We start from the raw sequence: 27,166 nt of genomic DNA on the forward strand, positions 1-27,166 counted from the left end.
TATTAGCATCTGTGGCACATCCTGCAGCAGGGATGTGCCACACCATTTCAACCAATTCTCGACCGCAGGCAATCTCCTCTAGAAGGACTGTCACAGTAAGTACCATTTTGCAGACATATTGTTCAATTTGGACCGGTGTCAATGGCCATGGGTGGGGACTCTGATATGGTTAACTGGTCCCCAGAGACAGATTTGAACCAACTCCACGGGCAGTGTGTGACAACTGCCTCCCTCTAATGCTAATCCTGTGTTTCTGCCCCTCACATGCAGCTGTTTTATCAGCCATTCCTTTATCTCTGTGCTTCTTCTCTTGCCAAACTGCTGTTCACAGTCATAGTTGACCGTCCCATTACGGCATTTGCTCGTTTTTGAATTGTATATAAACATACCTTTTAGATTAGGGATGTTATCTCCCAATCCACTATACGTACTGCTGTTATCGTTTGTTTATTTTTATTTTTTAAGTCAAGAAATAACTTAGAAGCTGGGTATGATAGTTCATGCCCATAACCCCAGAACTGGGGAGTAGAGGCAGGAGGATCTGGCATTCAAGGTCATGCTTAGCTTTAAAGGGAGTTCAAGGCCAGCCAGGTACATGAGACCCTGCCTCAAACAAAGCAATAACATGTTAACGTCTTTCTTATTTGCTTCCCGTGCTGGTTTTTGGTTCGTTTTTGTTTTTGAGTCAGGGTTTTCTGTGTAGCCTTGGCTGTCCTGGAATTCACTCTGTAGACCGGGCTGGCCTTCAACTCACAGCTCCCCCTGCCTCTGCCTCCTGAGTGCTGGGATTAAAGCCAATGCTTTAATTTAACAGCCAATGCTGTTTTATTCACTCTCACAAGATGGCGGTGGTAGAAGTAGTAGACTGAACCTGTATTTGCGGTACACTACAGTGGGCACTCTAGTGTTCCTCATACTTTCCACCATTTAATCCTCACAGGAACCCTGTGTGATATGTATGTTTGCTGTTTCCCCTGTTATAAATAAACAAACAGATATAGAGAGGTTAAGCCATTGGCCCGAATGGCAGCTCCCACTGTGGTTTTGCCTCCTATCTCCCACCACAGGTAACTTACAAAACCGTTCATGGTGCTGCAGTTCCTTCAAGGCTATCGCTACCCCAAATCTGATGTGTAGCGTCTATCCATGTCCCTACATACCAAATGCACAAGAACAATAGGTAATGGTTGTCTGACTTCTCTCCACAGCGGACCGTGACTTGGAAGTGTAAGCCAAAGAAACCCTTTCCTTCTTGTCGGTGGTTTGAAAGAGAAATGTCCCTCATGGGCTCCTGTATTAAATGTTTGGCCCTCCGTTGGTGGGGCTCTTTGGTAAGGTTAGGAGATGGAGCAGGGAGGAAATGCATCTGTGGGGGTGGGCTTTGAGGGCTTGTCACAGGGCCCCATGGCAGTTCGCTTCTATCCTGTTTGGGGATAGAAATGGGATCTCTCAGCTCCCTGCTCCTGCCACCAAGGCCTTTCCTTCCTTTATGAACACCTAACCTGCAGGAATCGTAAGCCCAAACAAACTCCCTGAAGTTCCTTCTGGTCTGAGTTGTTTCCACTCCACAGCAACAGAGTGAAACCGGGAATGACCATGACCGTCCATGCTGTAAACTTTAAAGAAGTTTTTATCATAGTTAATTGTCAAAACCAAGTCCTCAGCCTCCTGTTAGTGAGCGCGGCCTGACAGAGGGACCCAGGTCAAGTTTTTCCCGGTGTAGATTACCAGTTCCTCCCAGGATCCTCTGTGGAGCAGTTCACTCAGCCTTTGCTCATGGATTATAGTGCTGTTGCCAATTCTCCAACAGGATTGCTTTACTCCTAATATTGCTGTCTTGCAGCTCTGACCACATTTTATAGATGCCATAACTTTTTGGGGTTTTATAATATATCTTAATAGATGGTAGAGAACTTCCACCTTTCCCCCAAGACTGTTTGTCTATCTGTCTGTCTGTCTCTGTGTGTGTGTGTGTGTGTGTGAGAGAGAGAGAGAGAGAGAGAGAGAGAGAGAGAAGGAGGAGGAGGAGGAGGAGGAAGAAGAAGAGGAGGAGAAGGGAGGGGAAGAAAGAGGGAGGGAGGGAGGGTGGGAGAGAGAGAGAACGCACAGGCACATGTGTGCATGCAGGTGCCTGCTGAGAGCAGGAGGAGTCTGCAGCTTCAGGCGGTAGTGAGCTACCACCTGGGAATTGAACCCAGATCCTCTGCAAGAGCAGCAAGTTCTCTTAGCCACTGAGCCACCTCTCCAACCCCAACCCAACCTTCACAATGGGAGGCTTTTCGAGCTATCTTCTCCTCAATATTGCCTTTGATTATGCAATGGTCTGAGCGGTTTAATCGGCCAGCCTCCTCTTTTATGGAATCTGCCTGAAGAGTCTGCCGCCGCGCCAAGAGTTACCTACCTGTGTTTATTTTGGTAGTTTTGATTCTTTACATTAATATTTAAGCCACTTGGACTATATTAAATCCAAGAAAACCAAAGCCTTTCATATCAGCAATAACGCTATCCAAACAGCACGAAACGCAGCTGTTACCAGTGACGAACATCGGTTTAGTACAGCTGTCAGTCACGTGCTGACAGTTTGGGAGAGCAGGTAAGTTCTCCATCACATCCGACCACTGCCCAGTCCAGCCCAGCAAACTACTCTTTATGTCCTGCAATGGCCATCCGATGGGCATGTAACATCTGCAGAGGAGACTGCATGCCGAGATGTACCAAAGACCACTCAATAAATATCCCCCGGCTGCACCACGAGACGCCACACGTTAGATGTACCTCCCCCTTGATTTACAAGAAGGAAAAGTACAGGAATAGCTAAATGGGCTTAAACGACTGTAAAAATGTTGAATAAATTCTGCAAATGACCACTTAAAGTCCCGGGTTTATAAAAGGCAGTTAAGGAAGAAAATATCCACAGCTCACAGTGTGTGTGAGGTCTACGTGCCCGTGTGAGCCATCAGAGCAGCTGGGTCTGAGAGAGGGCCAGGTCTGCTGTGAGACAGACCTGAGATCCAGCCAGGGTCCTCCCCACTGGCTGGCACAGTGAGCCTAGGGGCTCTGGCCAGCTCTGCTGAGGACCTCTAGAGAGGTTGGCAGTGTCCACGTGCCAGCACACAGTAGATGCATGGCTGATTCCACTCCCCCCATGCCACCCCTCCTGCCTCAGTCTCTCTGTCTGCAAAATGGAGATGTGGGGTCAGTCTGTCTAATAACAACTACTACAGCCATCATGTATGCTGATGGCTTGTTGTTCGTGCAAGTTGGAGGGAAGCACGGTACAGGGATTATCTTATTCAGCCTCATTAGCTTCTGATGAAGTTCATATTGTCTGATTCTTGCATTTATTAAATTCAGCAAATACTCATCGTGCCAATTACCAGGATTAAGTCATGCTTGCTTGAGGTTCACAGTCAGTAAGAGCTGAGTCAGAATTCAAACCTGGTTCTGCATGTCCGTGACTGACTAAGCACACTCAGCTATCCATCGGCTATCTACCCGCCCACGGGCTGCCATCTCTACCCGCCCACAGGCCCCTACAGTCCATCCACACATCCATCCTCTTTTCTTCCTCCTCTATATAGCCACCAATCCATCCACCCATCCATCCACCCACCCATCCATCCACCCACCCATCAATCCATCCTCCCAACCATCCATCCACCCATCCATCCACCCACCCACCCACCCATCCATCCATCTACCCACCCATCCACCCACCCACCCATCCATCCATCTATCCACCCACCCATCCACCCATCAATCCATCCTCCCATCCATCCATCCACCCATCAATCCATCCTCCCACCCATCCTCCCACCCATCCATCCACCCACCCATCCATCCACCCACCCACCCATCCATCCACCCACCCATCCATCCACCCACCCATCCATCAATCCATCCTCCCACCCATCCTCCCACCCATCCATCCATCAATCCATCCACCCACCCACCCATCCATCCATCTATCCATCCACCCATCCATCCACCCACCCATCCATCAATCCATCCTCCCACCCATCCTCCCACCCATCCTCCCACCCATCCATCCATCAATCCATCCACCCACCCACCCACCCATCCATCCACCCACCCACCCACCCATCCATCTACCCACCCACCCATCCATCCATCTACCCACCCACCCACCCACCCATCCATCCATCTATCCATCCACCCATCCATCCACCCACCCATCCATCAATCCATCCTCCCACCCATCCTCCCACCCATCCTCCCACCCATCCTCCCACCCATCCATCCATCAATCCATCCACCCACCCACCCATCCATCCATCCACCCACCCACCCATCCATCTACCCACCCACCCATCCATCCATCAATCCATCCATCCACCCACCCATCAATCCATCCACCCACCCATCCACCCACCCATCCATCAATCCACCCACCCACTCATCCATCCATTCATCCATCCACCCACCCATCTATTCACCCACCCATCCACCCACCCACCCATCCATCATCCATCCACCCATCCATCCATCTATCCATCTACCCACCCACCCACCCATCCATCCATCCATCCACCCATCCTGCTCCCACTCTCTGCTGCCCTCTAATCATCTGCTCACCATCACCGACAGATCCAACTATCTTTCCTTCCGTCCTTCTATCTCTCTCCCAATCTAATTATTGATGCACTCACCCATCCGCCTCTCATCCCATTACCTCTAATCATTTGTCTATCTTTTTATCCTTCCTTTCTTCTCTCCCCAATTATCCATCTGTCCATCCTTCTAGTCTTACTCCTCTCTAATCATCCTCCCACCATCCATTCATTCTTCCATCCATCCTCCCACCCACCTCTCATCCACCCTCCAACCCATCCCCCCACTCGCCCATTTGTCTCTCACTCTCCTCCATACTTAATACACCCACCATCCCTCTTTTGTTCTGTTCTTTATTGGATCATCCATCCCTTTATCTTTCATGAATTCTAATCATCCACTCATCTCTCTATTCTTCCCTTCTCTCCTCTGCCCACTCACTCACCCCTCCTTTTCCGCATTCAGCATCCAGTGCAATCCCCGCCCTGCAGAGCAGCCCCTTCCTTTCTGTGCTTCCCTCCTGCGTTTGCTCACCCCTGGCTGGTCTCCACGCATTTCAGACGCGCCCACTCACTTTTGTTGTCAGCATTTGAGCATGTCCACAAGCTTCAACCCCATCCTCCCACTCAAATCGATACTTTTGCTCCTTAAAACCAGACTCCAAAACTCCCTCCTCCAAGGTGTCTCCAGGACCGCTCCCTAGAAAAGCCCCTTCGATGTTCAGAATCCCCTCCCTTTGAGAGCCATGCCCTTCAGGGATGCCTACTTAAGAGCCGATGGCAGGCGGTCCTTACCAGGTTTCCGACCTGCAGCATCTCCTCAAACTCTGCCGTCATGTTGTAATGCTCCAGAGCCATGAAGAGCGTATTGAGCACGATGCACATGGTGATAGTGAGGTCGGCAAATGGGTCCATGACCACAAACTTCACCTTCTGCTTGATGGACATCCAGAGTGGACAGCACTCCCAGATGAGGTAGTGCTGGGCAAAGCGGTTCCAGCATGGTGGACACTTCCGATGGGACTCCTCCAACTCTGGGGACAGCCAGGGGGTTAACTAGGTTTATCCACCAAGTCTGGTGGCGTTCTAGAAAGGTCTTGTGACTCGAGTGGGGTTGGGAGGAGGTTAGCAGGGGGCTAAGCGGCTGTGGCACGCTGAGGGAAGGATAGGGAAGTGGGTGGCCTGTGTTTCAGCTCTTCACTCTGGAGATGTGGGAGGAAAGGGCTGCAGAGATAAGAAACTAAGGTGGATGTGGGGAAAGGAGACTATGACAGAGTAGGCCAGTGTAGGTTTATGTAGACAACTCCATCCCACAGATATGGGTGCTCTCTGAGCGGGGCAGGTTGCAAGTGAGGGCAGGGAGTAGAACAGCCAAGTTCTGATGTGAGAGTACACAGGGGAGTCTGAGGTGAGGTGCTGGGATAGGGTATGAAACACAAGTATGAACACCTGAGGCAGGATGACACAAGACATGGTGCCCAGTTGGCTTGGAGGGTGTGTGGAGTTGCCTAGGGTGGAGGCAGCTGGTATGCATCCAGGATTGCTGTAATAGTCTACGTGGATGTGGACATGTCTGACGACAGGCTAGTACAGGAAGGGCAGGCAGGAAGAGACAGGGTGGCTTTGGACAGACTGAGGCGTGCTTGGGAGAGGGGTGGATGAGGTGGGGGTAGTCCAGGATAGATGTGGGGGTACCTGGGGAAGGAGAAGCAGAAGCAGAGAGGAGACCAGAGAACAGGCAAAGACATTCACAGCCGGAAGAAGAGACACCTGGAGGAGGTATCGGGGGTCCAGGGGTGAGGGCAGACAAGATGTTGAGATGTTGAGGCTGGAATGGAGGTTAAATGGGGAGGGAAGAGCGAAGGACACCAACCTTCCAGGGCACTGGTGAGGACACTGACAGCGCTGAGTGCCCGTTGCCGTGCTCCGGGCTCCTCAAAACCATCTGCACACGGAGCCTGAGGTGTCAGCATCTGGGGCCCACCGGGCTCCTCTGACGGAGTGGTCTGCGTGCAACCAGGAGACATGCGTCAGGCACCCGGGAGGGGCTCAGGCTGGGGAGGACTCAGGACGAGTGGAAGTCTTGTTCCTGTGTTTTCGCTCTTTAATTTTAAAATTGCATTCACTCATTTATCCATTCATTCTTGTGGGTGTGTGCACATGCAGAGGTCAGAGGTCGACCAGCAGGTGTCAGCTGTCTCCCGCCATGTGTGTCTCAGGGATTGAACGCAGGTTGTAAATGTTGGTTGGCAGCTGCAATCTTTGCCCGCTTAACCATCCACTGACCCGCCTATCTATCTATCTATCTATCTATCTATCTATCTATCTATCTATCTACCTACCTACCTACCTACCTATCTATTTTTGAGACAGGGTCTCATGTAGCCGGGCTGGCTTTGAACTTGACATGTGTCTGAGGATGACTTTGAACTCCTGATCCTTCTATCCTTACTTCCTACACCAGGGGTTACAGGTGTGTGTCACCATATCTAGTTCATGCTCTGCTGGGGATCGAGCCCAGGACTTCATGCATGCTAGGCAAGCATTCTGACCGCTCTCCCTATGGAGCTACAACATAGTCCTGAGGATGGAGGTATTGCTGGGATAAGGAATGCTGCACTCGGAGAACCAACCCTTCTCCAGCTGATAGCTCTCCCCCCCACCCCCGATCCTTGCTCCTTCCGTCCACCACCATCTCCTTCCTTCGGTGTTCTCAGTGTACACACACCACACAAGCCCCTCCAGGACCAGCATGCCACAAGTGTCAGTCCACACAGCAATGATCCTAATCAAAGCTCTGTATTGTCAAGGACAGAAAGAGACTGAAAAGGTCTGACATGCCCTAGGATGGCATTCACAGAAACACGAAACCAGCACAGTGCCCGGATGAGACCGGTGGCAGCCGCATCATATGGAGATGTGCCTGGGTCTAAACCAGAAGATTTTAATTTTTAATGATTGTATTTCATATGCATGAGTGTTCTGCCTGCGTGTATATGTCGGTGCACCGTGTGTGTGTGCGCGTGTGTGTGCTGGGTGTCCGTAAACACTAGACGAGGACATCGGATCCCTGGAACTGGGGTGGTCGATAGTTGTGAGCCTCCACGTGGGTGCTGGGACTCAAACTCTGGTCCTCTGGAAGAGCGGCCAGTGCTCGGAACCACTGAGCCATCTCTCCAGCCCCTACTTAGAATTTTTAAATGGTCCTGAGATCCCTTGTCTTGCAATCTACCCTCATAAACACTTTTATACACACACCCAAGATGCAGAGAGGCACGGTCCTTCGAGCGCACTGTTCCTAGTAACTAAACGAACCGACCAGCCAATGGAAGATTACTAAAATCCATCATGGCTCCAGCCCAACCCTGAACTCTGACACAGACAACAGTGAGGAGCTGATCTGGGTACATGCCCAGGAGGACATGTACCGAGAGCAAGACAAAGGTTTGGAGAATGAACACCCAGTTGTCAAAGTGCTGATACTTGTGGAACTGGGGCCTGAGCAGAGTGGAAAGTGACAGACAGGTCCCTGCTCACTTTATGAGCTTCAGTGTAGTCAGTAGTCGCTGAGTTGACTGCTGGCTAAGGGGCGGGGCCGGCACTCCCTAGGCTCCTCCCACCCTCCACCCCCCCCCCCCCCCCACGCTGACTGGGGCCCTGTGTACCCAGCACAGGGCTCTGTTTGCAGACTAGAAATGGGCTCACAGGGGACCAGCAGGGAGTGGGGAAGGCATTCCCAGGGGCTTCTGCCTGGCTAATCTCTTTGACTTTTCAAATGTCTCCATCTTGGACGGCTAATTCCTTTAACCTTACAAACGACTCCGCCTCGGCCTGCTAATCCCTTTAAAGTTACAAATGGGCCCTGCAGAAGTGAGAATGGGTGAAGTCAGAGTTCCCGGTAATGAAGTGTGTGAACTTGGATTCCTCCCGACATGTGCAGCACAATGAGATGATTTTCTCCCTAATGGGATTAGGAAATTCTATTAGTGCTCCAGCTCTGCCTGCCTGAGGCTGGGGCTCCAGAGCCAGACTGGAAACCAGATACCCCACCCTCCAGGTGACCGGTCCTGAAGGACCCAGATGTCTCCGCAGCCCTTAGGGGTCTTGAAGTTCCTCCCCTTACTCCCTATGTAGGGCTTGGACTCTTGGCGAAGCATCCCAGAAGCCTTTGCTCACGCGTGTCAACAGCACACAGTAACGGTAACCAGTAACATGCTCAAGCGGCCAGATCTGGCCTAAGCCCTGGACCTGTTTCAGCTCCCTTGGTCCCACTACCACCTGCTGACGTACGTGTTAAATCTGATTTCCACTTTGCAGGAAATTGAGGCTCGGATGATTAACCCATATAAAGACCCACAGCTAGTGGCCATGTGGACCGGGCCCTCCACCTTCCTGACCAACATCCCATCGTCCTGTGGTTTCCCCATCGTTGTATCCTGCCTGTGTATGTGTGAGCGACACATTCAGGCCTTTCCTGAGCGGGCTTTTCAGGCACTGGTATGAGGAGTTGCAGGGGCCGACCGGGCAGTCACCAGTGTGCCACGAAAGACCTTCCGTGACTGTGACCACCTTGCTGACAACAGCTCATTTGGCTGCCTCCATTCCAGCCTCACTGCCCTCACGGTGCCATAAGCCAGACAGGCTCTTCCCCAGGCTGTCTGCCCTTTTGCCGTGTGTGGCGCACTTTGGCATGGAAAGCATGGTACTGTGACATTTTTAACAGTGCCGATTATGTTCCTGTATGTCTTTGGCCCTGCCTACACTGGCCACGTTGGGTAATTCTCTCCTATTCTACAGATGAGGCACTTAAAATCCAGAGGAGCAAAAATACGTGCTAAGAGTGGTCACGCTGCGATCTAGAATCCATACCTAGGCTAATGTCCGGAGCTTGGGCACTAACCACTCTACCCACCAGCCCTGCCAGACGTAGAAAACCACCCCGGCTCCTCTTCTTGTGGTTGCTGCTTAAATGCCTCTACTCTTCCTGCTCCCCACTCCCAGCACTTACTATTTTGGCTGGCATGGAGTTACAAGTTAGTAAAGTAGTGGACTGTTTCCTACTCACTGAGTGAGTGCTGTCTAGAATCCTCTGTGGGGCCCCTTTGCGACCTAGCCCTGGTCCCAGGCTTGCCTGGATGTCTTGTTCCTGTCCCGCTGATGCAGAAGGCACATGACACAGCGCACGGGGTCTGGGACACTGCTCTACTGTGGCACCTTGGCACTGACTCTGCATCAGGTGTGAAACCTGACTCCTTCCCTCACTTCTACACCACACATGTTTACATAGACACTTTTCTTTCGGTCTTCTCCTTTTTTCTCTTGACTTGTCTGCCTGCCCAGATGGCACGGAAGCTATAAGGGAAGAGATGTTCTGAGAATGGAGCACACGCTAGATGCTCGATCAACCTTCAGCAGGCAGTTTTGAGGATGGTACCTATCACCAGTTTGGGAGACAGATCTGGGCTGGTGCTCGTAGGCCGGGGGGCTGGCTCACCGTGTCTGGGGGTCGGTCCAGCACCATAGGGCGGAGAAGGTAGCTCCCTGGGGAGGTGGCCTCTGCGTCACCTGCCCCCAGCAAGGAAACCACCCCATTGCAGTCCACGGTGCTGTTCCTTTTGCCATTGAGAACGTAACCGGGAGCTGAGGCTCCAGGGCCGGGCTGTCCTTGGGCGCTGGGATGGCGCAGGGGCCAGGGTACCAGCAGCGATGTGCGGTGGCTCTCACTCTCCCCCGCAGTGCTGTTCTCGTCATCTGCGAAGTCCGCCTCAGAGCCTTGGTCCCGTCTTCGGAACGTGAAAATGCTCCCTCGGCTCGAGCGGGGCCTCATGGATGTCCGGCTGAGCCCATGGGTGAGGCTGAGCTGATTCTGAGGGCACAGGGATGGTGCGTGACCCACAGGGCTCAAACTCTGCTTCGGCCAAACTATCATGGTTGGTGTCAGCCCAGTTCATGTTCTGAGGGCACCGAGGCTTCTGCTGGCCACAAGAGCCTGGGAGGGCTGAGGTAGGGACTTAGGAAGAGATGGGGTGTCCCCTGTATCTTGTGGGATCTCTGCTCATTTCATCCCTGTATCTCTGGGTTTGACTCTGAAGCTGCTCTGGGCCTGGAGGGGGCCTTGGCTGGGCAGGAGAGCTAGGATCAGCACTTGGGCCCCTTTCACCCCACCCCACAAGCCCCCACTCCCAGTGCTGGTCCCCATACTTGAGGACTAGTTCCAGGTAGGAGGAGCATTAACACATAAATCCACCCTAACTCTCCCCCACTTTAAGAATGACTACAGGAAACTGAAAGGGATGGGAGGGGTCCAAGCCTGTCTTTTGTGGAGATTAAGCTTAGGGCTGTGGCCACACGGGGGGCGGGGCCCACCATGATGGGCTCTGCAGAGGCCAGAACCACATCAGGATTACCAATGCTCTGGGACCATCTTCTGAGTCCGACTTGGGGAGCCTGTCATCCCCACCATCCTCTGTCCCCGAAGATAGTCGTTTCCTCCTTTTGCTCTTTCTCTCATGGTTGGTTACTGGGGCCAAAGGAGACATCTCCAGAGAGCTATGGGACACGGTATCCACACCCCTGATGGTGAGAGCCTGGTAAAGGATGGAGAAAGGGTGTTTGGTCATGGAGAAACTCTGGCTAGCTTCAGACCTAGGCGAGCTGCCCCATCAGACTTCACGATTGACTCAGAGTGTGGCCTTCACAGAGTTGATCCCAGGCAGACCCACAATGCTTTGAGAAAGACCAAGAACCTGGAAGGGAGAGTAAGTAGCCAAGTCTGATAGCTACCATGAGGGAACCTGGATGTGGGAGCCAGGGCAGGGCGGCCCATGCTCCTCTTCAGCCTTGGACTTTCCTCACTAGCCTATCGGGAAGTATCCCTCCACCAGAGCAGGCTACACGCATGGACAAGGATCTTGTACCAGGCACGGGCTACGCCCACAGAGGCCACGCTTACCAAGACACTGTCACCTGCACCCCACCCATTCTGTGTTATCTTTGCCTAGAAAACATAGTGGCATAGGAACCAAATTTACCCATTGCACACCACACCAACAGGGCCATCTCGATCAGCAGGCACCGCCTTCCACTCAGAACACACCCCCTGCCAGTCTTACCCAGCATGCACTGCTTTCCACTCAGAATGCACCACCTGCTAGTCTTACCCAGCATGCACCGCACCTCCAGCCACCGCTCGAGAGCTCACCTCGTGTTCCTTCTTGAGCATCTCCATGGCCTCCTGGAAGCGCTTCTCCTTCTCTTCCGTCTCGGCGATGGTGGCTTGGTTTTGCTCCTCGTAGGCCATGGCCACCACAGCCAGGATCAAGTTCACCAGGTAGAAGGAGCCCAGAAAGATGACAAGCATGAAGAAGATCATGTAGATCTTTCCTGCGGACCTCAGGGTCTGGAGGAGCAAGGGGTCAGAAGTCACCCTCACTGAGGGCCCAAGTCATGGTATTTTTAAGTCACCAGTGTGGCTAGGCCAAGGGCTCAGTGTCCTAAAGCCTGGAGGCAGAGAAAAGCGTGTCCCACCTGTGGAAGGTCACTTGCTAACAACCCACAGGAGAGCGTCCCACTTAGAAGGAGGCAGGTACCTCACCTTATGGGGAGACTGTTGTATCTACAGAGAATGTTCTGTTGTACAGGGCAAAGGGATAGTTCATCCACAGAATAGTGTCCTCTATCACGGACTGGAACTTAGTCACCAAACCTTTCCTCTGCCCCCTCCCTCCATAACCCTCACCCGTGGAAAGCTACCGGGGACATTTCTGGCTGGCTATTTGTGTGGCCTGCCCTGGAGCCCATGCCTAGCACCCCTCTGCTGGCCCGGGCTCCCGTGCACCTGCTGGTATAGGCGTTCCCAGCAGTCCTGTGTCATCAGGCGGAAGAGTGCAAGGAAGGCCCAGGCGAAGGAGTCGAAGCTGGTGTAACCGTGGTCTGGGTTCTCACCTGCCTTCAGGCACCGATAGCCCTCAGGGCATGTCCTATAGCCAGACACATACACACTCTGTCTCATGCTGTGAAGGACCCTGGTTCGTTTCCCTGGGCAGCCCAACCTATGCTCATCAGCTCTGAGGCTGCATCACCAACGCAGTGCCAGGGTTTTGGGTCCTGCACCCATGATCTTGTTCTTGCCACGTTCACAACTGGCCAGGTCACCATCTTCCCCCCTCTCTCCTAGACCTACTTGGAATTTCTTTTTCTTTTTTTTAAAATGTTTTATTTATTTAATGTATATGAGTACATTGTAGCTGTCTTGAGATACACCAGAATCTGTTACAGATAGTTGCGAGCCACCATGTGATTGCTGGGACTTGAACTCAGAACCTCCGAAAGAGCAGTCAGTGCTCATAACCGCTGAGCCATCTCTCCAGCCCTACTTGGAATTTCTAAGGCCCACATCAAGTTTCCCTCCATCTGCGCGACATGCCCTTCCTGGTGGCTGCTGCTGTTTTGCTGTTGCCTCCTCCCCTGGAGGAAGCCCATGTTTCCTTCCTTGACTTGTACACCCCCTGGGGAGGTGAACACACTCAGAGCTCCAGAGGGAGAAGAGGACCGGCAAGGCTTGGGTAAGTGTGTGCAGAGGCAGGTGAGGGGCTGGACTGGGTTGCATCTGGAAAACTATTTATTTAACACGTGTGTGTATGTGTGTGTGTATGTGTGTGTGTGTGTATGTGTGTTCGTGTGTGTGTGTTTGTGTGTGTGTGTATGTGTGTTCGTGTGTATGTGTGTTCGTGTGTGTGTTTGTGTGTGTGTGTGGTGTATGTATGCACGAGCGCATGTGCACGTGCACACACATAGAGACGTCTTATTTAGTCTCTCTCCTTGACAGGGTATGTACGTGTGTATGTGCGGAGGTTGGGGGGAGAGGACGAGAGTAGAGGGAAATCTGCTGGAGAAACTTGGCAGGCGTCAGGAACCTAAACATGCTGAAAACCCAAGACACTGCGGACACCTCCCCCACAGAGGAAGGAGACAGCAAAGCGAGTCCGCAGCCTCCCAGCAGAACTCACTGCCACGTGGTGAGCCTTCGACCCCCATTCTGCCCCAGACCACCATGCAGAGCCCTGGGGATTGCCCCTGGAGACAGGGCATGCGAGGCTGCAGGCTCACATTCTGCTTGGCCACAAGCAAAGTCCAGCTGCTAAGCCCGCCCCTGAAGGGCAGAACAGCAGAGATGGAGACAAGGTCTAGTTAGGACCCTGTAGGGACCCTGGGTGACTTCCTTACCCCAACCCATCTTTAGGCCTCTCCTGTCCCTCAGACCTGTCTGTCTTTACCGGTTCTCTCTTGTGTGACAGGGCAGGGGTGCGAGAAACTTTCAGGCTCCTGGCTGGGGAAAGTCTCAGAGCAGCGGGGGTACGGAAAGCCACTGGGAGGACTGTCCCACCTACCCGGCATCAGAGCTGTTCCCACATAGTAACACATCCGTGGTGCCATTCTTGAGCAGGTAATTGGCTGCAAAGAAAAAGCCTGGGTGTGAGTGGCTTGGGTGGCCCAATTCAGGGTGCCCCACCTCACACCAGGTTCTGGAAAAGACATCATTACTGTTCACTCTCCTTGGCCACTGTCCTGATCCTCACTCATGGCCCCCCGGCCAGGACTTGGTGGCCCTGGCTGCTTCTCTGACCCATCCGTCCCTTTCACTGCCGCACCTCTGCCAGTGTCACACACTCTTGAAGACGCAGCAAGCCCCAGGCAGGGCTCAGGTGTCCCTCTGTCCCGATAGGCAGCTTTCGAACCCAGCTCCAAGCTACACAGGGGGTCGGCCAGGGCCAAGAGAGCCCTGAGCCAGGAGGCAAGGGTCTAGGGAGGGCTCCAACTTGGCGGCTCACCGCCATGACATAAACTGAAAGAAGAGATGCCGATCACGATCACCACAGCAACACTGTGGTCTGTTCAGATGGGGCTGGGTCCAGACCAGGTGAGGCCGAGCCCACCTTCCTTGCCGTCTTTCCACCAGTCACCACGACCCACCTATGTCTTGGGAAGCATTTCTCTAAGTGTGGTCCTGATGTGTGGTCACTAAGTGTAGTAACGTTAGTGTCTGGGGACTGGGTGGTTTAAAGCTTCCCGAATGCAAGCTACACTTGATTCAGAAGCAGACCAGGGCCTGAAGTCTGTTTTCTGGAACCTTTCAGGCAGTGACTCTGGTAAATGCTGAAATTTGGAGCCATTCTTTTTTCTAGGAGGCCACCACAGAACCACACCCACATCCATCCATCCAGTGGGTGCTAATTTGTGTATTGTAAGAGGCCCTGACTTCAGAAGAGCCCTCTGCACATTATGGCATCCGGCCCTGCCCCAGGGTCTTTCTTTGATCTGGATGGGCAGTATTTACTGAAAGAGGAGGTGACCAGCTGTCTAGAGAGGTGATGGAATGGAGGGTGCCCATTCCCACACAAGTCACCTTCCCACCACATCCTTCTCGAAGGGCACTAGGGTGTGTGCACATTGGAGTAGCAGCCTGGGCACTCAGCACCGACACTGAGGTGAAGGCTCTTACTTTAGGCATGGCGTCACTCACGTCTCACAGGCCCCAGAGAAGCTGGTCTCCTCACCGTCCCCAGCTGTCTGGACTCAGCCTATCCCCAAACTGTGGCATGGTCTTTTCCTCAACCTGGATCTTGCTGGTTTGGATAGTCTGATTGGCAAGTTAGCCTCCATGACTGTCCCACACCTCCCCTGTGGTGGGTGGGTCTGTCTGTCTGTCTGTCTGTCTGTCTGTCTGTCTATCTACCTACCTACCTACCTCTATCTATCTATCTATCTATCTATCTATCTATCTATCTATCTATCTATCTATCTTTCTTTCTTTCTATCTACCTACCTACCTACCTACCTACCTACCTACCTACCTACCTACCTACCTTTATCTCTCTACATCTATCTATCTATCTATCTATCTATCTATCTATCTATCTATCTATCTATGATGCTGGCTTTGGCAGCTGAACTCAGGTCTTCATGCTTAAAGCAAGCACTTTGCTGACTGAGCCACCTTCCTACCCTCTCATCTCATCCTTTCAATGCTATCTCTCCAGCTAACCTGGGAACCCAGGAGGGTCCACCCCTAGCCTCCTTTGAGTCCCAGCCACACTTGGATGGTCCTGGAGACCCGCCTGGGTGGGAAACACCAGCTTCGATGGTCTCCTAGCTCTCTCTCCACAGGCATGGTGAGTACATACCTGGGTCATTGAGGTAGACGTCCAGGGAGTTCCAGACTAGGCCGTCGGCCTCCACGGAACCATTGGTGCCATTGAGCTCGGTGAAGTTACGCACACACTTGTGCCTCAGGTTGCCCATGAAGAGCTGCAGGCCAATGAGGGCAAAGACACTGAGGCAGAAGACAGTGAGGACCATCACATCGGCCAGTTTCTTCACAGACTGGATTAGGGCTCCCACGATGGTCTTCAGGCCTGGCGAAGCGAGACGGAGCATGGGGTGACCCACAGATAGTCCGCTCTATGATCTTGTGGATGGCGCCTGGGCCTGCAGAAGGGCACTGGGCCTCCCCAAGTCCTGCACTGAATGAGCTGTGGCTAGGGACTGTAACCACAATGAAGGGGTATAGTGAAGGCGGCTTCCTGGGCCTTTAAGACCAGCGGAGTCTCTCCTGACTGCCAAGGGCAAAGAGCCCAGCCCAGCTTCGTGTTTTCACAGGAGATGAGAACTCTTTATTCTCTATCAGCCTAGCATAGGAATACACGGATAGAGTGGATGGAAAATGTCTTCTTACCACCGTGGCCACTACATTACCAGTCTGGCCTTTTTATCAGGCCATGGTAGGGCAGAGGAAGCTAAGGTCCAGACCCACTACTAAGTCAATGCAAGGGGCCTCAGTTTGATCTGGAAATGGGAGAGACACAGCTGCTCCTGGCAGGGGGTTCTTCCTGCTGCCCTACTGCTGGGGCCAGCTGTCTTGGAGACACAGTGGGTTTCAATCATTCGAACAAAACCAAGGAAGCCAGGGTCTGTGCTTGGGTCTTGTGCCGGTTAGCATAAAAGGAAGCTGTGGGACTCTGGGGGAGGTTTGTCAGGGTTGGGTGATGTCCCAAGAGTGTAGAGCCATATCTGGGGAAGGTTACGGGGCAGGGACTAGGGTGAGCTACACCCCCGCTTTCTCATCTGCTGACCCCTGGAGCCCTCCCCGCCCCTCCCATTTCCCCAAAGCGGAGTGGCTGTGATCTGTTAGCTGCACAGTTCAACTCCCTGCAGAAGCCAGCACCCTACAGCGGAGTGACAGAGAAGCATGTGTGCACACATCCCGTCGGACCCTCAGCTACTGTCCTAGGGCAAGTGCGAGCAGAGCATCAGAGGCAAGGAGCTCCACTGTCAGCAGCTGGGCCCCAGCCCCATCCCCAAAGCGGCCAGACCTCAGGTTAAGCTCCATCCTCCACTGTCCAGCCCAGTAATGTGTTAGGAGCACCCGTGACTATTGTGCCCTCGGCCCAGAGTCAGAGAAGCAGTGACGGACAGGCGAGAGAGATGCGGACGGCCCCCTCACGGTGAGACCATCACGGCTGCCTGCCAAGGGCTCTGGCACTTGGGACTCCATGGAAATCATCCTGGCACATGCTGGCAACTGCCCAGTGGGTGGGAATCGGGTAGGGAGCCACGTGTCCGGTACGGTTCAGAGCTCTGAGCACCTATTGAGGGACACACGTGTGTGGCTGGGCCTCTAGCTTGGAGACGGATGTATTTCAGGGGCACATGACAGGGATACGGCTGGAGCTCGGATGCCCACTTTGGACTGTACCCCAACAAACAGGCTTAAGAATCTTTGCCCCCAAATACTCTATTCAGGGCTGGCAGAGCAATCCTGCTTGGGCCTGCGGAGATAGCTGCAAAGGTCACCCGCCTCTTAAAACCTTCCCTCATAACAAAGAGAGAGTTCACTTATGTCAAGAAAGGTTTCAGACAAGCTGCAGGTGTTTGGAGTCTGCCCCCTCTGGGGGCTCCTGTAGGCAGCACTCCCTCAGCTGCAAACAACACTTTCTACAGCTACCCCAGGGGCCACTTTCTGTGGCCTCTCTTAGCCGCTGGTGACCTCAAAGGGCTTGTTAATGTCCCTTTACCTCGTGTCTTCTTAATACTAGGGAATCAGACTCAGGGGTCTTGGACCCCCTAAGCAAACCTTTTATACTTATCTACACTCAGTTCTTTTATGCATTTAAAAAATTTGAGACAAGGTTCTTGTCTGGCCTTTGAACCATTTGGTAGTTTAGGCGAGCTCTGTTTCCTGTCGGCCTCCCAGGCAGTGGAAATTGCAGGCTACCTCAGCTGGTGACATCTGCTTCATGGGGGGTTACTGAGAGGTTGCCCCAGCCATGGCAGGAATTTGGGACACAAGTGTGGCACACTGGGTAGACATGGCCTTGCTGTGGACATACTAAGCGGGTTCCGAGGTGAGGAGAGACATTTAGATATTTAGTCTAAATGGAAAATGGTCAGGAGTAATGTTTATAAAATTAACCTGTGGCCAGGGGTCTCTGATGCCTCGAGGGTGGCAAGAGGCCTGGAAGTCACCAGAATTTTCCTCTAGGAGTAGAGGCTATCACTGGTCCAGGGAGGTCTTCAGCACCGAGGCACCTCCATATCTAAGGCAGTCTGGTGTCTTCCTCTCTCGCTCTACAGCTTATGTTCTGAGACAGCGCCTCACAGGAACCTGAAGTTCACCATTTTCTGCAAGACTGGCTAGCTAGGGAGTCTCCAAGATCCTCCTATCTCTGCCCCCACAGCCTGAGATCACAGTCACGTGACACATGACCAGCTTTTTAAAGCTGGCCTCGGGATCTAAAGTCAGGTCCTCAAGGTTGAGATAGAAGCAACTCCCCACTGAGCCACACCCTGCCCCCAGCCCTCTAGCCTTCTTAACTTGCTCATTCTGAGGACTGTGTACTCACAGGGGCCTCCTGGGGTCTGGTCCCTGCTCCTCCAGAACAAGTCCGTAAAATAGGGGTAGTCTGAGCTCATGCTAACCTGGGGAGGGTGAGATAAAGAGTGGGGTTGAGAGGTTGGAAGGGCCAGGGCGAGTGGTGTCCTCTTTAGCACCAAACTGCACACACAGATGGGCTTCTGGGTACTTTCCTGTGTGGACAGGTGAAATGGTCACTGCTGAGGCTAAGGTTTCCCGGGTACAGTTGCCAACATCTGTCAAGGAGAATTTCTTCCCGAGGCTACCATGCATGATTTACTAAACCTCTACTGCGCCATGCAGAGAGGGCCGGTAGACGCCAAGGCCCGATGATGCCTGTCAACAGAGAACGCTTTGTGACTGGGGATGGGGGCTGAGGCTCGCAGGAGTCAGCTCATGGAGCACGAGGCTGGGCTCTGGCACTGTCAGAAAAGACCGCTAGGGGTATGCCAGGTTCCCTTAAGCACCACCTTTTTAGGTTGCTGATGGGAGCTTGTCACTTCCTGTGATTCTCGAGCCCCAGTTTTCCACTAGGAGCGCAGCCGAGTTCAGGTTGGAGAAAGAACTGAGCGTTTTGGGGGACGCGTCGGGGACCGGTTCCATCTTGCCCGTGGGTTGTTTTGAACTCCTGGTGTCTGAGAGTGGGCTTGGCTGGGGCAGACAGCCCAGAGCCCACTCTGAGGTCCCAGGGAGAAAGATCCTTCCACTGCCCCCCACCTCTGACAAAGGTATTCTGGTGACAGGCACATCTAAAGGGCCTTCTGGGAGACAGCCTCGGCTCCCAGGCCGCTGGAAAGGCCCAGGCGTGTCCCTCCAGCCTTGGCGTTTAACCTGATTTCTTTTTTCACTTTTTCACCTGAAATGACCGATATAGTTTTCAGGGCCCGGAGGACTCGGAAGGTGCGTAAGGCTGAGACATTGCCCAGGTCCACAAATTCAGTTGTGTATCTGTAACAAGGGAGATTCACACACACGCACACGCACAGGCACGAACACAGTGACAGAACACCAACGGGAGACACACGGTCAGAGGAGGAGAGGGCGGGGAAACAGAGAGAGAGTCACTTGTGGCTGAGGTCGGAAGGCAAACCCGGCCTTACCTGGAATAACTGAAATGGTTTTCAGAGCTCTCAGGACTCTGAAAGTTCGAAGAGCCGACAAATTGCCTAGCTTTATGTTTTCTGATACATACCTGTGGGACCAAACCACAGTTACCGCAAGTCACAAAGCGGAGGCACCCACCCCCTACCCATCTCCCTTCTCCGGCAGTGTGCACGCCCCTGCCCTTCTCCCTCCTCCTGGTCCCATTGTGGGGTAGGGTGGCAGTCTCGGGCCCTCCCCTGGCTTCCTCCTGACCCACCCCCTCAACACATGACCTCAGCCTAGCACTCTTAAAGATGTGCACAGCAAGCTCCCAGACAGATGGCTTTCTCCATGATGGTCCCAAGATCGACGGGGACAAGGAGGCAGCTAGTCTGGGGACTGAACATAAAACTCCAAGACTAGGTCTGAGGCAGGGGATACACTAGTGTGGAGAGGGAAACGGCCTCAAGAGGCAATCCTGGAAGTATGTGGGCTTCTGGTCTTCCTAGGGTTTCTCTGCATCTTCTAATATCTGTCGCCGCTGTGCACTTGACTGACTGACGCCTTCCTTGGCTGAGGCCGCTGGATCTCTGGGAACTGTCCCACTTGCTCTTCCTTACCATAGCTCTCTCTATGCAGGGAGCGACCCTGGGCTATGGTCTCACAAGAGATGGAATAAGAATTCATGGGGGAAAATCGGTCCTGAGATGGAAGAGGTCTTAAAAGAAGGTAAGGGGGTTGTTCTCCCGGCTATGTCCTGTGATGGTCTGAGGGAGGCTTGGCAGGGCCGAGTGGCTATGAGAACTTGGACAGCAGCTCATCTCTGTTGGCTTAGAAGGCAGCTGTCTGGAGAAGGGGCAAGGATGTGAGAACGTGAGGCCATGCAGGCACTGGGCAGGCCGCATGACCCCAAAGTATCGGAGAGGCGAATGCACAGTGCGTGACCACGGCCATCGGGACAGTGGCAAGTGACCTGTGATATTTAACCAGGGGCCTCACATGCAGGACATCTGACATTTAGCTGAAGGTATCTGATGTTTAGCAAAGGATGTCGAACTCGGGGTGTCTGATGTTTAACCAAAAGTGCGTCTGGCCCAGGTGTCTGGGTGGTGTCAGGCCAGGTCATCAGTCCTGCATAGCTTGGTCCACCCAACAGTCCAGACCATCACAGTTCTCTCTGTTCCCACTGCTCAGGACTTCTCAATCCCTCCACGGGCTGTTGGTGTCTATAGGTAAGGCTGTCAAAGGATGCCATATCCGGGACCAGAAGGGCCAGGCTGGTCTGGCTGCGTTCACTGGTGGGGTCCACCTACCGTCACAGGGTCCTGTGGATGTGTCTGCCTCCTTCTTAGGCATGGTTTACTCCTAATGTCTTCCTTCTCTGGCCAACCAAGGCCTTTCTGTGGTTTCCCTTCCCCCTTTGAGCCTTGTCTCTGTTTACAAACTCTGGTGCAGCGGTTGGGTCCGTCACCCACTGAGGAGCAGAAACTGCCTCCCTTGTTTGGCTCACAGCCGATGGTTAATCTGATGCAAGCTCTCGCAGTGTTAGGGTTCCTCTCTCCTCCTGGACAGCTCAGATTCCCCAGACCTCTGTCCCCATCCCCTGTTCCCAGTCTCTGTCTAGACTGCCACGGACTATGCAGTTGAGCCTGAAATATTGCTAACAATTCTGTCCATGGAATACACGGGTCAGATGTCCAAGGAACCCATCCCCATCGCTGGCTTCCCAGTGTGGCCTGCGATGCCTGCTCCCCTCCCTCCCCTCCGTGCTCTCAAGGCTACGGCTCCAGCAGCACAAGGTACAGGAAAGAGAGCAACTGACCACCTTGCTTTCTGCTCCTACCCCTAAAGGCCTGGTTTGTCTGCTGGTGTCTCCGGAAAGACCTGCCTGCCCTGCCTACCCTGCCTGCCTTCAAGGATCTGAGGAGATGATGCTGCCCCTTCAGCAGGGAGCGCTCACGAGTGCAAAGGAGCCAGGACCCCAGGAGATGAGGTCAGGTTAGTGACAGCATCGAGAGTGCACGGCTAAGCCCCTGGTAAGCTTGCCATCACCATGTGGCTGGAAATGAAATAGGTGCTGGTGGGATTTGCCTGGACATCCAGCCGGGGTCGAAGGAAATCTGGAAGGAGGAGCTTAGAGCTGAGTGAGAGGCAGCCTGGGACCGTGGTGAGACAAGACAAGGTGACTACCTAAATGGAATTTGGCTACCTCCAACCGGGGAACACTAGGCTTCCACTGAGGCCTCTCTTGAGGTGGGAGGCAGAACGAAGGAGACCCTTTCATGGCAGAGAGCTGGCTTGAGAGGTGACGTGGATATGGTAAGGGGTGGGCAAAACTCCCCCACAAGCCAATCCACCTCTCAAGCCGGCCAAGTTGCTGGCTGGTGGTATGCAGCTTGGTAAGATCATGCCAGCCGAAAGAGCAGAGGGTGGTGGGTGAGAATTCTACACTGTCAGAACCAGCTCCAGGACACCAGCTTTCTGGCAGCTGCAGAACTATCTTCTCCCTGCTCCACCCTTATCCCGAGACAGTGGAGCCTATGCTGTTAGCTCCTGTAGTGGCTGTGCCCTCCCTCCTTTCCCTCCGGGTTTGGTTTCCATAACAACCCCAGAAGGTGGGAGGCTGTGTTAACTGGCAGGTAATGCCCAGTTTGGGGTGTGGGGAATCTCTGGATGTTGGGCTGTGATCTGAGGCTGGCAAGGTTCCCAGCACCCCTTGCAGCAGCTTCTAAACTAGGTGGGGTGTGAGAGGGAAATCTGTCCAGAAGTATGAGCTGGGGAGGAGGGAGACTCTCCCGTCTGTCCCCACCTAGCAGCCAGACGCTGGCCACTGACTCTTGTCTACCGTTTATGGCCAGTTCTCTTCGAACCTCAGTTTCCCCAAAGGTAAAAGGGAAGATTGGATGGTGAGTTTCACGTCCTTCGATTAGGCCCACCCAAGAGTCCCTGGATCATCCTGGGGGCCCATTTCACTACAGCAGAATATTTCTCAGAGGTGGGAGCTGACTGGTTTTCACCAGGCAGAGTGGACATCAACAGACCCTGTGGGGCAGGTCTGACTTGTGGCAGGAAGCTGGCGTTCTTGCAGTCCATTCTATCCTGGCAGAAGTAGACAAGCCGTTTCTCTAGATGCTTAGAAATGCAGCGACTATCCAAGAATAAGATATGGAGTCTGGCTCCTCCGTCCTGCCTGTTCTCCGCACAGGTGTGTCTGCGCTCATCACATGTTCTTTGTGGTTCAGAGTAGAAATGGTTGGCCATGGAATCCCATGGAGGAAGGGGACAGGACCGTGCAGGTCTTGCAGGGGCCACGAGGCCACACAGGGTGCTCTCTCTATGTGCCAGGGCTGAGCTGGTCTTGGTGATGGCTTTCCTCTGTGAACAGGAACATCTCCATGGTAACTTTCTGTAGGTCCAGGATGCAGAAGTCAGGTGAGACCCAGACAATTGCTGGCTGCTCTCTTGCCTGAAGCTCTTCATGGTCGCTGCTTACCCCTGCAGCCTGCAGAGGCTCCAGAGCCAGGGCCTGGCCTGCCACCGCACTCAGTCGCCCAGGCAGCATGGCCTCCGGTCTCTGACAAGTTCTCCCTCTCAAGGCCCAGGCGAGCCTCCCCACTCCGTTCTCCGTGATGATCCCGCTTCTTATTTCACGGAGAAAATAGAGGCAATCAGAAGAGAAATTCCCCCTTCGCTCTTCATCAGTGCTGTCAGCCTGTCTCCACCTCCAGCCAGAACTCTGCCTTCCCGGAGTTGAAGGTCAGCTCTACACCTCAGTGCCCGGAGCCCCACGCAGTCAGGATGTTCAAGGGCTTTGTCCCTGCAATTCCTCAGCCTCTCCTGCCTTCATCACAGGCCCCTCTCTTCAGGATCATTTCCATTAGTCTCTCTTCTTTGCAAGGCCTTCCTCGACCTTCATTTCCCTCCGGCCATGGTGCCATTTTCTGTCTCCTTTTTTCACAGGAACTCCACGATTTAGATACCTACATTCCACAACTCCTCCCCGCAACTGGACTCTCTACTGGGATGTAGAGCCTCCCACTCCATTGTGACCCCTTGGCGGGGGCACCAGGATCTAAGGGGCCATCAGCTGTCATCGCTTCTGCCAACTCCCTCCTGACATTGTTCTACAGTCTTTCCTTGCTGGCCCTCTGGTACCGCTCTCCCTGCTTGCTGGCCAGGTCCCTCTGATCTCTGTGCCAGTCCCCTCCTTTCTTGTTTTACGTATATGGGTATTTTGCTTATAAGTGCCTGGGGCCACAAAGGCCAAAAAGACATCAGAGTCCCTGGAACTGGAGTTACAGACAGTTGTGAGCCACTATCCGAGTGCTGGGAACTGAACCTAAGGTCTTCTGTCAGAACAGCCAGTGCTCTCAACTGCGAAGCCATCCCACCCATCCTCTGCTCCTTAAAACAGAGTACTTATTTCATGTCTATGTGTGCGCCTGGCTGTGTGAATGTGCACCATGTGTGTGCAGTGCCTGTGGACACCAGGAGGGGGCATCGGGTCCCCTGGAACTAGAGCTGCAGTTGGTTGTAAGCCACTCAAAATGGGTGCTGGGAATTGAACCCAGGTCCTCCTTTTGAAGAGTTTTTAACAATACCCCCTCACCCCCTATTTCTTGACCTTGGGATGTTGGTGTGTTCCACAGACGTGTTCCGCCGGCCTGGAAGACCCTGCCGTATCTCACCCTTCCACACTTAGGATATCCCCAACTGGACTTCCGACTCCTTTCCTCCTCTGAGCCTCCCTCTCCACAAAGGGTACTGCCTTCCACCCATCTGTTACAAGCAAAAACTGTCAGTCACCTTCAAAACACCCAGCCCTGACCAGGGCTCCTCTACTCTGCTCAGACACTGCTCTCTCTCCCTCCCCCTCCCTCACCCCGTCTCCCTCTTTCTCCTGGCTGTGAAAGTAGACCACTAGCTCCTGTCTCTACACATCTTATCTCCAGTCTGTGGTCCACACAGTGACTCAATCAATCTCGCAACCCTGCCAGCTCCCCTCCTCTAGTGGTTCCCATCCTGCTGGCTCTGACAAGACCTTTGTGAACAGCCAGTATGATCTAGCCCAGCTATCGCTCTTCTTCAAACTCATGTCCTGTCGTTGTTCCCTTTGCTCATTCAGTTCCACCCAGGCGCGTGTCTACACTTTGTCTCTCGGCCTGTTTCTCCCTCTGGAAAATGGGAGGCCCTGGGGTCAGTTTGCAAACACCTAGAAACTGCTTTGGATAAACTGTCTATCCACCAAGTTCTCCATCTAGCCTGAGAGTGTCCCAGGAGCATCCTGAGAGCCCAGCTCCTCCCAGCTTTCCTTCTTTACAGCATAGCTCAGGTACATCCAAGAATCCAAGAAAGTAGGAACTGAACTGAGCCTCTATCCCACCAGGCTCTTCTGTACCTGGGGAGGACAGGACTTGCACGGGAATGGAGTATGACTCCCAGCATGCTCTTTGCCGAGGTGCGGAACTCAGTCCAGCATATACTGGGTCCTCGCTTGAAGAAAGGGTATGCTACATCAGATCCTGACTAGAACTTCAATGTAGCCGCCCTGCCCTCGTCAGCTGTATCAACAGAGACAGGTACCTGGTTCCTGACATTCAGTGAGGGCAGCACCTAACCCCCTGTAGGAAAGGAATTAAAACTGTAGCCAGGGCTACAGCAGGCTTTGGGGCAGGATCACCTTGCGGTGGCCTCCCTGAGTGTCCTGTCCCAGGCACTAGCTCTCTTGCTGGTAAAATGTGACTAAGGAATACATCTAACCTGCAGATGCACATGGCCCGGGCTCAACGGAAAATCGTAAATTTACTGAAAACATCGAGGCCGTGTGGACCGGGGCTCGTGCTTTATAGATGATTGTGTCATCTTGCAATGTCAAAAGACCAGGCATGGCTGGCTGCCTCTAGCATACCTCCTCGGCTGAGGTGAGGATCCTTTGAGCTGGGTCAGTGGCTTTTAAGAAATGCCAAGCAGGAGCTCTCCTGGCACAAGTTCTAGGGGAAGCTGGCTGCTGCCCCAGGCTTCTCTACTGAAGTCTCATTATTAATTACCTTGGATGCCAGGTCACTGGGCCCAGTGGGATCTGGGCCTGGATTTCTTGGTAGATAGCACAGAGTCAGCTAAAGCAGAATCAATCCACCCCAACCAACTCCGTCCTCTGAGGTCAGATCTTGTTAAACAAGGTTCACCTCACAGGTGCTCACTACGCAGCCTAGGCTGGCCTCAAATTCATGGCAAACTTTCCGCCTTAGCCTCCTAAATGCCTGAAGCAGACTCTTCGCTTGATCTCAGCCCAAACACCAAGGTATAGAATATCGAGATTAATGATGTCCCTTTAACATAGATGAGCTGGGGTGCTCGAGCACTTTGGGTCCCTGATGGGCCTGCCTCACCTTGCTAGAGTGAGCTCTAAGTCTGTCCTGTCCTCACCCTCCCATACATTAGGGTAAAGCAGGCCCTCCTCTGTGGCATACTGGGGCTTAGGTGAACCAAAGCAGGGACACTTGGAGAGCCTGGGACATGGGGCACTGCCCCGACCCTGCCCCGGTGATGTGCCCTGGTGAGAGGAGCTGTGGTACTTACGCCATGACGATCACACTGAAGTCTAGCCAGTTCCACGGGTCCCGAAGGAAGGTGAATGCATGCAGGCAGAAGCCTCGAGCTAGAATCTTGACCAGAGACTCAAAGGTGTAGATGGCAGTGAAGGTGTACCTGAGGAGGAGAGGCCGTCAGGGGCCCTGAGGAGGACTGGAGCCTGAAGACTGGGTTCAGAAGCTTTCCCACCCGGTGCGAGCCCTGGGCAGCTCCTCACACCAGAGCCATCATGGCGGCCTGTGCCCAGTTATAAAGCTTTAATAGGAGCGGCAGGTCTGGGCCAAACTTCTAGCTAACAATTCCGCCTGCTCCTTTGCTCTACAGAGAGCCCTGGGGGTGTGGCCACACGCATATGGTCTACACGGTGGGACACCATGGACAGGGAGACTCACTGACCATTAGTCATGTTTTGGGCTCTCAGCCACTAGTAGTGGGGAGCAGGGACACCCTCGAGTACTTACAGGGCCAGGGTTCTAGTTGCCTACCCTGGGCTAGAGGGAATGCAGGTCTTTTATAGTGTGTAAGGCTGGTAGGTTCTTTCTGCCTACAGCAGCCTGAGGAATCCAAAAGCCCCTGTTCCCGGGACTGTCCCACAGGAAGGGCAGTAACCCAGGCTTCAGAGCAGCCAGACAGACTCGGCAACACCAGCCCTGGTCCTCTTTGCAAGCGTTCTTTTGAGAGAGGCTGCTGTAACTTCTAGAGGTTTCCAGAAACCGGGCACCGACTGCGGTAAGGGCCTACCAAGTCTGCTTAGACCCTGGAGGAATTAGATATTTCTCCAGGAAGGGAAGACTCAGAAGCTGCAAAGAGTTGTAGGAGGTAGAACTCGCGTGGGAGCTAAGGCAACAGTGTAGGACCAGAGCAGGGAGGCCACCACCCTTGCCTTCCCGCTGCTGTGTCCCCCAGCTGCAAATCAGCCGCAAAATCCCATTGTCGGGGTTTGCAGAGAGAATGCTTACTGATCTTGTGACAGTGCCTGGCATGCCCCTCTTTAGGGGCTGGCAAGATT

The 27,166-nt window shown here is 53.4% G+C and overlaps 1 protein-coding gene across 6 annotated transcripts in view; it reads right to left on the reverse strand.

Moving 5' to 3' along the window:
* Scn5a (sodium voltage-gated channel alpha subunit 5) overlaps positions 1-27,166 on the reverse strand; it is a 97,903-nt gene that overhangs the window by 40,681 nt on the left and 30,056 nt on the right. For 3 of the 6 annotated variants that reach the window (NM_001160162.2, NM_013125.3, XM_039080899.2), the window contains 10 exon segments: positions 5,367-5,605; positions 6,445-6,577; positions 10,066-10,437; positions 10,979-11,158; positions 11,773-11,970; positions 12,409-12,550; positions 13,961-14,024; positions 15,755-15,985; positions 19,340-19,431; positions 26,146-26,274. In NM_001160162.2, coding sequence (NP_001153634.2) covers positions 5,367-5,605; positions 6,445-6,577; positions 10,066-10,437; positions 10,979-11,158; positions 11,773-11,970; positions 12,409-12,550; positions 13,961-14,024; positions 15,755-15,985; positions 19,340-19,431; positions 26,146-26,274 — 1,780 coding nt within the window. 6 annotated transcript variants of the gene reach the window in all.

Source organism: Rattus norvegicus, chromosome 8 (genome assembly GCF_036323735.1).
Source record: "Rattus norvegicus strain BN/NHsdMcwi chromosome 8, GRCr8, whole genome shotgun sequence".
NCBI classification, from domain to species: Eukaryota; Metazoa; Chordata; class Mammalia; order Rodentia; family Muridae; genus Rattus; species Rattus norvegicus.